This window comes from Cotesia glomerata, linkage group LG6 (genome assembly GCF_020080835.1).
Source record: "Cotesia glomerata isolate CgM1 linkage group LG6, MPM_Cglom_v2.3, whole genome shotgun sequence".
In the NCBI taxonomy this organism is placed as follows: Eukaryota; Metazoa; Arthropoda; class Insecta; order Hymenoptera; family Braconidae; genus Cotesia; species Cotesia glomerata.
Window position 1 is genome coordinate 23546951 of NC_058163.1, and position 13903 is coordinate 23560853.

The following is a 13903-nucleotide window of genomic DNA, read 5'->3' on the forward strand; positions in this document are numbered from 1 at the left end:
TCGATATAGATATATATAGACCTAAACATGTCGCTTTTGTCATTCTAATAGGGATAATGCATCAATTATAGAATCTGTGAACGCATTCCGAATTACATGGCATCGCATAAACTGGCATCCGATCGCTGGCGATTATGCTGCCAATAAATTATCCCTTCTGGCGTTACTATACCATACGTTCACTACCATACCAGCCAGATCTCTCTGTCTTGCTTTTACTCACTACCCTTCTGATTTATTTCGTCAATTGATATTGACCCAAATAACTTTAACTGATAATAACTTTAATTATTAAAGACAACGTGAAAGAGAATATTGTTCTATAATATTTAAAACCAGTGAAATTTTTCAAGACACAAATCAATCAATCGATATCACCCTAATTGTTTGTTTCTTCCCACACGTTATCTTTTTACCCTCGTCTCTATTTAGGTGAAGAAAAAAAAAGTAACGTGTACGCTGTAACTCACAATGAGGATGAATGATTTTGCTAAACGATTGATTGACAGTATAACTTATTGCCCGTTTTATTTTCACATTTATCATTCTATTGTATTAATTCATGAAGATTACAAGGTCATCACTGTTACACACTAAACTGATTTTTTACCACTCATTTATTCACTGACTCATTCAATCTTCATAATTTCACTTTTATTTTACTTTATTATCAAGCTTGTTTCGGCAATTACAATTGAGTACATTGAACAATTTTTGAGCCAAAAAAAATCATTTTTAAAAGTTTGATAATTTTGAATCCAGAAAAAAAAGTTTTTTTTTAATGGAATTTATTTAGTAATAGAAGAATTTATTTATTAACTTAATAAATTAATTTATTTTGAAACAATTTATTCATTTATTATATAAAAATAATTGTTTTTTCATTTTTAGTAAATATTTTGTGAAGAGAAAATTAATAGATAATATTTATTTATTAATAAACTGTTAAAAAATTTAGTAAAATTTTAATGTATATTATTAAAATTAATTGTGAAGTTTAAAAAAAATTTATAATTAATAATGTAAGCTCAAAATATTATTATTAATAATGTTAATTATTATAAGTTCATAAAAAATCGTTTGTTAATAATTACTAATGTTTAAAACTAAGTCAAAAAAAATTTTTTAGTTCAAGAATTTTTTTCCTTAATTAAAAATCATCTAACTCATCAAAATAATATTCTTGATTCTGAAGAATTAATTTATTTTGAAACAATTTATTCATTTATTATATAAAAATAATTGTTTTTTAATTTTTTGTGAATATTTTTTGAAGAGATAATTAATAGATAATATTTATTTTAACAGTTTATTAATAAACTGTTAAAAAATTTAGTAAAATTTTAATGTATATTATTAAAATTAATTATGAAATTTAAAAAAAAATTTATAATTGATAATGTAAGCTCAAAATATTTTTATTAATAATTTTAATTATTATAAATTCGTAAAAAATCATTTATGAACAATTACTAATGTTTAGTAAAAATCAAAAAATTCTATCATTATTAAAGCCAATAAAAATTTTTTTCCTAGATTAAAAATCATCTAACTCATTAAAATGATATTATTGATTCAGTATTTTTTTTAATCAAATTAATTTTTTAATTTATTTAAGAATAAAATAAAAAATTCTATAAAAATAATTCAAAAAAAAAAAGTGTTGATAAATTATAAATAGAGTTGTTATTTGAGGAACGAGTCATTGACAAGTGGAAAATATTGAGAATGGTCAGACACGTACGCGAGAGAACATTGACATTTTCTACTGTTTGCTGATACAATGCCACCCGTGTAGTGAATAAGAGTGAAAGAGAAAAGTAATGTATACACACATGTATATAATAGTAAAGTCGATTCACTCTCTCATGAGAATAGAAACTCGTCGACTGCACCGACTTGTCTCCGGGTACATTTGAGCTTTGTTTTTAGAAACAAGACCACGACAACAGACAAGTCCAAGACTTTCATTTATATTATTTTTATTCTTATTATTTCTTCTTTTTTAATAATAAAAAATAATCAAATATTTTTATCATTGAATGATCAATTTGTAGCTCTTGAATTTTTTATTATTAAAAAAAAAGAAGCATTAATTTTTTAAAGAAAAAAAAATTTTTGCAGTGTTGCCTTAAGATAATAACAGTGTTGGAAGAAACACATGTGCCCAAGCATCGTCATTCAGGTCAAGGACCCTAAGAAAGTGCACCGTTGGTTAAATCACGCTTCCCAAGTGTTGAGAGTATGTCTTCTGGCGGATAAGTAACATTCACGAGTAGCCGGTGTCGAGAAGAGAGTTAAGAGGAAAAGAATATAAAGAAAGCCAACAACAGGATAGAAAAAAAGCAACGTTTGAGTGATGTATGTTGGTTAGGCAGCGAGCATTTAAGGTACCAACTCTTCTATCAGCATAAACTATACTCTGACTACTGTATTTTTATTTTTTATTATTTCAGTTTATTTATTTTTTTTTAAAAGCAACTGGACTCCCTCGGGAGCGAACGAGACCTCAGTATTTCTATAGGTACTCATCATTCACTCCTCTTTCTCTTTCATCCTCTTCTGCACTCATTTTCTGCAATCCGAAGCCCACCCCCGTTCCTTTATCTTATAGCTTTTCCACGGTACTATTTTACCCAGTTCACTCATCGTTTCATATTTTTTTTTTAAACTCTCTTTTTCTATGAAATCTGCGTTGATGATAATCTCTTTTAAACTTTTAAAATACGTGTCTGTCTCGAGCCTTTTTTATTTTATTTTATTTTACTTTCTATGCACTACTTTTATACTAAATTATGAATTTTAATGGGATGGTTTAAATTTTTATGTTTTACAACAAATGATAATAATTATGATTGATGAAAAAATTAAATTGTATGTTAGAGTAGGCAATATAAATTATTAAATTTCATGGTTTTGTCGACAAACTTGTTTTTTGTGGCTAGTGAGATATATTTGAAGATCCGGGAGTTCCTCGAGCCAATTATCTGTTCAAATTCATATTTATGCACTGAAAAAATTTTGTTATGACAACAAAACTAGCTATTGTCCTATTTCAAATCATGGCATATATTTTTTAGATTTTCTCCAATTCATCTATATTATTAAGAGAATAAGCAAAATTTTGTGGTCAGTGTATTTATATGATAAAATGGGTTTTTATCCTTGTATTTTGTGAACCATTGACATTTTTAAAGATATAAGCTCATCCCGCTGTTACACTCATCAAGACCTTCAATTTGAGTACCCACATCAATTTTTCATATATTTATATATATTACATATATGTATATATGAAAAATATATCAAAAATGCATGTGGGTACTTAAATGAAAGCTCTTGATGAGTGTAACATCGGGATGAGCTTATATCTTTAAAAATGTTAATAATTAATAACCAACATTGCTATCTTGTCAACTAATGATATTTTTAAAGATATAAGATTATCCCGATGTTACACTCATCACAAGACCTTTCATTGAAGTACCCACATCAATTTTTCATATATTTATATATATATTACATATCGACGTTCTAATTAGCCAATCGTCTAACTCCATTTTAGAAAATCTTCTATTTGTACGAAAAAAACAATTATTTCAAAATTTATTATCACTTAAAAAAACCATTTAATATCATTAATATCTAATAGAGATATAATATTTAGGTTTAAATCATTCAAATAATTTATAATTGGATTATTGCTACATCAAAATATTAAAAAATCACCCTCTAAAAAATAAGGAGTTAGACAAGTTGCTAATTAGACCGTCGATATATGTATATATGAAAAATATATCAAAAATGCATATGGGTACTCAAATGAAAGCTTTTGATGAGTGTAACATCGAGATGAGCTTATATCTTTAAAAATGTCAATAATTAAGAACTGCTATAACTATCTTGTCAACTAATGATATTTTTACAGATATAAGCTCATCCTGATGTTATACTCATCAAGACCTTTCATTTAAGTACCCACATCAATTTTTCATATATTTATATATATTACATATATGTATATATGAAAAATATATCAAAAATGCATGTGGGTACTCAAATAAAAGCTCTTGATGAGTGTAACATCAGGATGAGCTTATATCTTTAAAAATGTCAATAATTAAGAACTAACATTGCTATTTTGTTAACTAATGATATTTTTAAAGATATAAGCTCATCCTGATGTAACACTCATCAAGACCTTTCATTTAAGTACCTACATCAATTTTTCATATATTTATATATATTACATATATCTATATATGAAAAATATATCAAAAATGCATGTGGGTACTCAAATGAAAGCTCTTGATGAGTGTAACATCGAGATGACCTTATATCTTTAAAAACGTCAATAGTTAAAAAAGTACAGTGCAATTTAACAAAAGTCAAAAATAGAATAATTACAGTTAAAAAAAAAAAACATTTTTATAAATTTAATTTTTACTGTTTCGAATATAATTCTGATAATCTCAATGATTTATTATTTGATAAAAAAAAAATTTTCTTCAATGTAAGAATAAAAATAAATAGTTTATACCAATAACAAATTTCTGGAGTAGATTGATTTAACGGTTCATTTTTCTTGATGAATTAAAAAAATGAGGGTAAGAAACACAACTACGTTAATGCGCTTATCCTGATAATTATACACTTGGCATATTCAGCAAAAGCTATCCGAGGTTTATATACTTGTATACTCAATTCCATAATTTATAGGTTGTATAGATACATATCCATTGGGTATGTATAATACCGTAGGATAATATCGTTTAGTATAAAGTGTATCTACAGATATATATATAACGATAAAGTGGAAGTGTATACACTTTGAAATCGGATTCAGAGCGTAACGTGGGGTAGCTCATGAATCACGGTTAAAAGCCAACATAATGTTTCGACACGATTGATTTCAGTATCTACCACTTGTCAAATTTTAAATCATTTAAAATCCTCAATTATTATTATTTAAACATTTTATCATTATTATTATTGTTATTATGATATTTAAATATATAGATAGAAATATAGGTTGGAAAGAGTCCAATGGTACAAGGACCTCTGACTCTGTTATCTCTGAAACTCATCGGTATTATCAAGATTATTTTCAAGAGTATTGAGATTGTGGCACGTTTCCAATGTCGATTACTAAAATCTGTATAAACTAAAACAAACTGCCAAGTATTTATATAAAATACAATAAAACTTTTTTTTTTTTTTTATTTTTTATCGCCAATAGAAATCCTCGAATCATCCCGGTTGTCACGTTTGTGAATTCTGATTCAAGAAACCAAACTAAATATTATTCGCGATAAAGTAAATATATTAAGTGGTAATGAAAAATAAAAAGAAAAGAAACGGGGAAAGGAAAAAAATCCACGAAGAAATTTAAAACTGTCGTCATGGACCAAGTTCACACAACGTTAAACTTTTTCTCCTAACTCGCAATTGCGTCGACATTTCCAGCTTGCTCTCAATGGCAAAGTTTCTCAATTTCACTTCAACCCTTAGTGTCTTCACTAAATTTTATTTATATTTATTCCTATCCATGAAATATAAATGAAAATATTTATTTTTCTTTTTTAACAAAACTTTCCGCTGTACGTACAAGAGAACAGTACTTTTATTATCAAGTTAAATAATTTTTTTTTTGTCATCAATTAATACTTAAAAAATATTTTTGTGTTAAAAAAATAAAATACGCACTAACGTAACACCGAAACTCGGGAATTTCGTTACCCTTGGCACTCATTCACGCACGTGGAGTTTGCTTTGCACTCAAAAACAAAATAAAATTCCGTCATTGCGTTGTCGAAAAAAAAAATTGACTAAAAATAAAACTTTTTATACTCGTGGGAACTAAAATATTTGCATAGAAAAAAAGTAACTTGTACGAAGAAAATTATACAACAGTATTTGCAGACAATTGTTTAAAAAAAAGACCAATAAATTAATAAAAAAAAAATTTTTTTAGACTTTTAGTAAATGGATTTACTTCTAAATAATTTAAAATTTATTTTTTAATTAATTCTAAAAAATTAATTCATGATATTAATTCATAAAAATTAATTCATAAAATTAATTCATAAAAATTAATTCATAAAAATTAATTCATAAAAATTAATTCATAAAAGTTAATTCATAAAATTAATTCATAAAAATTAATACATAAAAATTAATTCGTAAAATTAATTCTAAAAAATTTTTTTAAATTCAATTATTTAATCCGAAAAAAAGAAAACTTTTCTTTAATAACCAAATTAAAAAATGAGACTGACCTATGGGAATTTTGTCCGGTGCAGCAGCTGCTGAAATTCCAGGCACAAGGATCACCGTCACCATTAAAAAGATTCCACACATGATTAAATTAATAAAATTAACCGGTTGCATATTTTTACTCTTAATAATTTTACAATCACTATTTTTCCGACTCGAAACTCGCGATAATCGTTGTCTGAGATAAATTTCCCGATTTAGTTTTTGTCCGAGTGTTTGTTTGTTTATACTTGGCTCGTTAATAAGTGCCGGTGGTCGCGTTAATGATAATGAAAAGGAATAAATATCCGTATGAGTTGACGGAGGTGATGCTCCTCCCTCGACGACAAACGGGAGCATCTTCCTCGCACGATAGTCTGACACAAACTGATAGTAAAGGAGACTACTACAGACTAGGACCCGTTAGCTTAAACTCTGTTCACTTGGATCCCAGCATCCCTCTCTCTGGACTGCACCCTCAACCCTCTACCTTCCACCCTCCACCCTGTGCCCCCCTTTTACACATCGCGCCGACTCCGGGGCCCACCCTTGTATCCTCAGGGTGGAAGCGTACGCTTAACGCGCATGTTACGTCACACGACGTACATACAACTGAGAGAGAAAAATAGTAAGGGAGGAGTTGATGCTTGGCTCTATACGCTGCTCTACTGAGACTGATGCGATGTTTCTAGGACGACACGATTCTACCTTTTTTTTTTTTTTTATCACTTTTTTCACATAATCTGCTAAAATGTATTTATTGTTGCTGTAGTTATTATTTTTTTATTAATAAACAAGTAAGCTTGTGCTTGCAACAGTTCATTAAATCTATATTATTAAGAGAATGAGCACAATTTTATGGACAGTGTATTTATAAGATGAAATGGGTTTTTATGATTAAATTAATAATCAATTTATGATGATAAGTATTTAAGCTGTATTTGAAAATGATCTATCTTTAGGTACATAATTAAGAAATGACCTTGTATCTTGTGGACTATTGACATTTTTTGAGATATAAGCTCATCCCTATGTTACACTCATCAAGACCTTTCATTTGAGTACCCACATGCATTTTTAATATATTTTTCATATATAAATATATATAATATACATAAAATATATAAATATATGAAAAATTGATGTGGGTACTCAAATGAAAGGTCTCGATGAGTGTAACATCAGGATGAGCTTATATCTTTAAAAATGTCAATAATTCTCAAGATACAAGGTTATTTCTTAATTATTGACATTTTTAACGATATAAGCTCATCCCGATGTTACACTCATCAAGAGCTTTCATTTGAGTACCCACATGCATTTTGATATATTTTTCATATAATTATATATGTAATATACATAAAATATATAAAATATGTGAAAAATTGATGTGGGTACTCAAATGAAAGGTCTCGATGAATGTAATGTCGGGGTGAGCTTATATCTTCAAAAATGTCAATAATTCACAAGATATTTGTAAAACTGCACTGTACTTTCTTAAATATTGATTTTTTCAAAGATATAAGCTCATTCTGATGTTACACTCATCAAGACCTTTCATTTAAGTACCCACATCATTTTTTCATATATTTTATATATTTATGTATATGTATATATAAAAAATATATCAAAATGCATGTGGGTACTCAAATGAAAGCTCTTGATAAGTGTAACATCAGGATGAGCTTATATTTTAAAAAATGTGAATAATAAAGCAATGACGTTGTATTTTGTCCACTAATGATATTTTTAATGATATAAGCTCATCCTGGAGTTACACTCATCGATACCTTTCGTTTGAGTACCCACATCAATTTTTCATATATTTATATATATTATAAATATATGTGTATATAACTATACCTCCCAATTTTTAAAGCGGTACCCAGAACTTGAACAAGCTGGGACCGTATAATTTTAACAGTACTCTAACCTTTAATAGGTTTATAGACTATTGATCAGTATTGTGATTTGTATTAATTACTGCAAATTAAATAAGTTTTATAACTAAAAATTAGCATAGTTAAAAATTATAGAACGTTTTGAATTAAGTTTTTTTTATTTATAATTGAAAATTTACTTTGTCATTCATAAAAAATGTAATTAAAAAATTTAATACAAATATTTTTCATTTTTAAATAAACATATTAAATATTTATAGTATTATTTTTAGTATTATTCAATAATATGTTATAAATCTTTGAATATTTCAATAAAACGTTAAAAAATTTTGGTGTGCCTATCGCCATATATTTTATTAGTTCAACTACTGCTCTCGGAGTGTTTAACTACTGCGGCGTGTCAGAATTGATTGTTCAACTACTACTCCTTTCACAGTCTATTTTAAAAACGTTAAAATATAAATAATCAATCATCTGCGTTATTTTGCGCTTCAATCAATTCAAAATTGTTTATATTTTCATGAAAATCACTAATTTGAACTAATGATTACATCTTTATATATTAAAAGTAGGGTCAAATACGTTTTACTTTGAAACCTGTTCAACTACTGGGTACTTTACCTTAAATAGTTTAATATAATTTTTTTTTGCTTAAATATAATAACAAAAATTATTAAAAAAATTAATAATAGTGTAAGTTATAAATAAAAAGTTTAATAAAAATGACGGACTATGCAAAATTTATGGTAGAATTAATGTATGAGTAGTAATGTTTTTTAAAATTAAAACTTTATGCTATATTTATTATTCTTTTTCCTCTCTCGTTTTTTACTGAAGTATTATGTGGGTCAGATTAAATACAAAATTATGGAGTAACGAGTTGGACGATAAAAAAAGTTTTTAATATTTTTTTTCGTTATATTATAAACTTATAACATAATATCAATATATAATGTAAGAAAAGTAAATATTATACTGTTAGTATAAAATATTTTGTTTCAGCCGAGCGCTAAATTATTTTATTATAAATAAAAATAAAAAGCTAAATAAAGTTGAGTGTATCATTTTCCGTATACGGTTATTATAGTTTACGAGATATGGTTCTCCGACTAAACGCCCGGATTTCCATGCTGTGTTAGCTCATTCAAGATTCTTATTTGGAATAAGTATATACAGGCATATACTACCTGATAATACCAGAAGTGAGTGCTTTTATACGTAAAAGCAAAGTTACAAACAAGGATCCTCCGCGTGGTGGGTACCTATATAACTTTTAAAAAGCTCCTGCTTCCCAGTATGCCTTTCCCATCGATTATGTACCATCCCTTTACCTCAACCTTTGCTTCTATTTCTATAAAATCATCCCGTTCCTTTTTCCTTCCTTGTCTCTTAATCCAGCTGATAAACTTTTAAAAGTATGAATTATTGAGATAAAAGTTTAATCCAACAACAAATACCCGACAATAAACAAATCTCTGTGATTTTAAGGGCACCAGACGGCAGAGATATAAAAAGTAGCATATAAAGATCGTAAACTGTTAAATTTTAAAAGAGCGATCCAACTCTGACGGGCTTGTAAAACGGTTAGCTACGTGTTCTCAAGTTTACAAGACGTTTATTTCATTGACTGAAGTCACTTGGGTTTCTCACGCGGATAAAATCGACCTACACTTGGTGTGAATCACGTCACGCTGCACCATAAAAAAACTCGTATAAACAGTTTTTAAATTTAATTGCAAGCATTGAAAAAATTTGTTTACAACCTTTATTAAATAAATAATAAAAGTAGGTATGGATGGGTAGATGGATGGTAGCACACAGAAAGAAAAATTTCTTGATTGGAGAACAAAATTCTTGGCTCAAGAAAATTTTCGAGTGCCTGAAGGAAGACCGAAGTTGTGTTGGCCGAAGTAAACATTTTTCTTGAAATTCTATTCTTGGTGGAAGTCATTTTTTCTTCATTCAAATTGTCATAAATACTTGATACAGTAAATTTTTATATTTGATCAATATTTTTAGATACTTTAGGGAAGCAGTGTCACCTACTTCAGCTGAGAAAAAAATTTTCTCACCATGAGAAAATTTTTCTCTTGAATATTTGATACCCATTTTATATTATTTTAGCGTGCAATTATACATATTGAATGAAAAAAAATGATGAAATATTTCCATTCGACATGTTAATCAATAAAAATATTGATGAAAATTTACTTCTATTTTTATATTTAATTTTTTGGAGCAAGAGAGAAATTTTCTCAAGACAAGAAAAATTACTTCTATCAAGAACTAAATTTTTTGGAGCAAGAGGCTGAATTTTCTCAAAACAACAAGATTTTCTTGACTTAAATAAATTTTCTTGGATCAAGATACGTATTTCTTAAAGCAAGAAAATTAATTTTGTTGGAATAAGTGAAATTTCTTGTGTCAAAAAAAAAATTTTTTTTTCGCTCAAGAAAATAATTAGGAAGTAAAATATTTTCTTGGTTCAAGTGAACCTTTTTTTCTGTGTAGGAGAATTTAACATTTGAAACAGTCAAAATTCTACACTTGAAGTATATATTTTACCAGTCCAAGCAAATCAATAATTATAGTTTGATTTTTAGCGTTGCGTTTAAAATTTACCATTTTACTTTGTAAACATTGACGTTGCTTGTATAGAAAATTTAGTAACTGTAGTTTATATTTTTTACATATCATGAATTAATAGTTAATAAGTAATTTTTAATAGGTAATAATTAATAAGTAATAAGCAATAATTACTCAGCAATTTTTATGAGTATAAATGAATGAAATCACTATGCTAGCTATAAGTCATCTTGTTATACATCAAAAATTTATTTTTCTTATGTACTAACGATTGTATTATTAACCCTGTTAATGGCCTAGGCTGTTGGGTTTGTTTATTGAAATAAAACAAAATAAAATAAAATATCATGCGATCATTTTTTAGGTACGAAATGATAAATATCAGTCAAAATTCTTAATTATTATACTTTAACATTTTCGACATTCACATAGCGAATATTACTATTTAATAGTATTTTCTTCCATGTAAATAATAAATTGTAGCATTTAAATGATAAATATTATAAAGTGATTATTAAAATCCTGATTTTACTGTTTGAAATGTTAATTTTTTCAGTTAATCATTACTTATTATAAATCGACTATTATTTATTACAATTTAATTTTTTCCGTGTAGCAGTTATAGTATTTGTAACATAACTTCACCATCGATTGCACTTGTATGAGCCGGCAGAATAAGCAGAGGAACACAAGCTATTATAAACCCTGATGTGTGCGCTATTCAGCCACGAGCTATTTCTATATTACCTTCTGCCTCTACTCAGCTGGTACATATAATACAACATCCCGGTGTGTACTGACTGGGATGCTACTGACTAACAGACCGGACCAGACTAAACTCTGCAGCCCGTCAACTCGTCATACACTCCTCCCAAAGTGTCAATCGTTGATATCAGTATATATATATATATGGAATATGGACGATGGACACAACATACAACACACATCATGGCATTATAATATTAAATATCAGTGTAGGGTATATGTGTACGTTGAAACTCAACGAAACTTAATCTATATATAATGTGTGGTGCTGGATACACTGACTCACTCACCATAGTGCACTTATCGGTATGCAATTGTAGATATTATGCAAACATGAGCATGAGCACGTGTATATACGTCCAAGTACACCACTACTATCCATATATCTACTCTGCCTATCTATCAATCTATTCTACATGCTATATACTAAGCCATCAACCAATATAACCGCTTTCTCTCCTGCTTTTACTCTTACTCTTTCGCGGATGCAAACATCATATCGTATCCTATCCTAATGTCTTCTGAAAGGTACACTTCAATGAAATAGAACTTACCTGATCATACATGCGACGATAACAGCCAGTTATTTATATATGACTTTAGCTTACACGTATATCTTCCATTAGAGCTGGAGTTTCAATGCTAGAAGGCGAACCGCTTGTCTTTGGTTGATATTCCTTACTGAGAGAATTATAAAAAAAGAATGAAAATTGATTATTATAATAAAGTTAACCGACGTTTTTTTTTTTGATTTTTTTTTTTTCCATAATTAAGACTAAAAAATATTTTATAAAAATTGCACTTATAGTTTTTTACAAAAAAAAATTTGTTTTCTTATTTTTTTGTAATAATTTTTTAACTTCCTGCTAAGAAAATTGAAAATTTTCAAAAATCGGGAAGATTGGTTTTACCCCGTTTTTCGAGAATCGAGTTTTCATCAGATCTCGACGTTTTGAGGTCCTAGGAAGCTTTCCTGACTATTCCCGCGAGGGTGTCACTATGTCTATATGTATGTATGTGTGTGTGTGTGTGTGTGTAAGTATGTAAACCTCTTATAACTTTTGAACGGTTGAACCGATTTCATCGCGGTTGGTGCCATTCGAAAGGGCTTCGCCAAACTTAGATTTCCTGTTACTTTGAACCGATTCGGACCGATAGATTTTGAGAAATTTGGAGAAATCTAAAAAAAAAGTAGGAAAAAAAATTTTTTCTGAAGTGGTTTTTTTGGGATAACTTTTAAACGGCTCAACCGATCGATTCCAAAAACTAATCAGCTCTCAACCTTAAAAAACCACGTCGATCGCCGCCAATCCGGTCAAAATCGGTTGATTCGTTCGAGAGATATCGTGAACGAAAGAAAACCGAAAAAAGTGTTTTTTCAGAGTTACTCCAAAATTTCTAGTTTGACCAATTGAAACTCAAAAATTCTTTATGAGGCTTAAAAACTGCGTAGAATGCCGCCAACCGCGTAAAAATCGGTTCATTCATTCAAAAGTTATTGCGGTATGAACATTCAAAAAATAGTGTTCTATGAAACTTCTATCAGACTTTTGAGCTCAAAGAGCTCAAAAGCATAGAAAAGGTATCTTTTTGAGCTCGGAGAGCTTAAAACAACACACAGATTGTACTTTTGAGCTCGAAGAGCTCAAAAAAGCGGCTAGGTATTAACGGAATTAGCGGGAAGTTGCAGGGATGGCCTTTAGGGTCAACCGTTTTCCTAATTTTTTTAATTAAAAAAATTAAAAAAATTTCTAGATTTTGGCTAACTTAATTTTCATAAATTAATTTAGCAAATGTTTAATCATTTTTAGAACTTTTGTTAACAAATAAATTATGGAAAAAAAAATTAGAAAAAAAAATTGACGTAGAAATTTAAAAAAATTAAAAATGCAATTTTTTTAAAATAATTTTTTAGAATTAATTTAATTGTTAAATAAAATTAAAAATTTGTAAGATATTTAATCATTTTTAGAACTTTTGTTGACAAATAAACTATGACGAAAAAAAATTGACATGTAGAAATTTAAAAAAATTAAAAATGCAATTTTTTTTTAATAATTTTTTAGAATTAATTTAATTGTTAAATAAAATTAAAAATTTGTCAAGTGATAGCTAACTTCAATGTCATAAAAAATTAAAAATTAATTATGGCAATTATCATTTGGATGTTATTTATTAATATAAAAGGTCTTACCTGATTTTTTTTATCGAATTTTAGTTTTATTTTATCACTTTACACTTGTTCACTAATTTATTGAATATGAAAGTAGATTTGATTTTTTATAATTAAAAAAATCAATTATTATATTAAAAAGATGATAATAAAAGTAGCCGACATTTTTAATTTTTTTATTTTGCTTAATTTATTAATTTATAACTAAAAATATTTTTAAAAA

The 13903-nt window shown here is 27.7% G+C and overlaps 1 protein-coding gene across 3 annotated transcripts in view; it reads right to left on the reverse strand.

Annotated features, from left to right (window-relative positions):
• The window catches only part of LOC123266809 (glutamate receptor 1-like), a 276715-nt gene extending 264558 nt beyond the window's left edge, over positions 1–12157 (reverse strand). For 2 of the 3 annotated variants that reach the window (XM_044731227.1, XM_044731228.1), the window contains exon 1: positions 6279–6729. In XM_044731227.1, the coding sequence (XP_044587162.1) occupies positions 6279–6615 (337 nt within the window). In that variant the 5' untranslated portion in view covers positions 6616–6729. Of the gene's footprint in view, positions 1–6278; positions 6730–12061 lie in introns of those variants that run through there. The other variant, XM_044731229.1, reaches the window with a different exon arrangement.
• Between the last annotated feature and the right edge of the window lie 1746 nt (positions 12158–13903).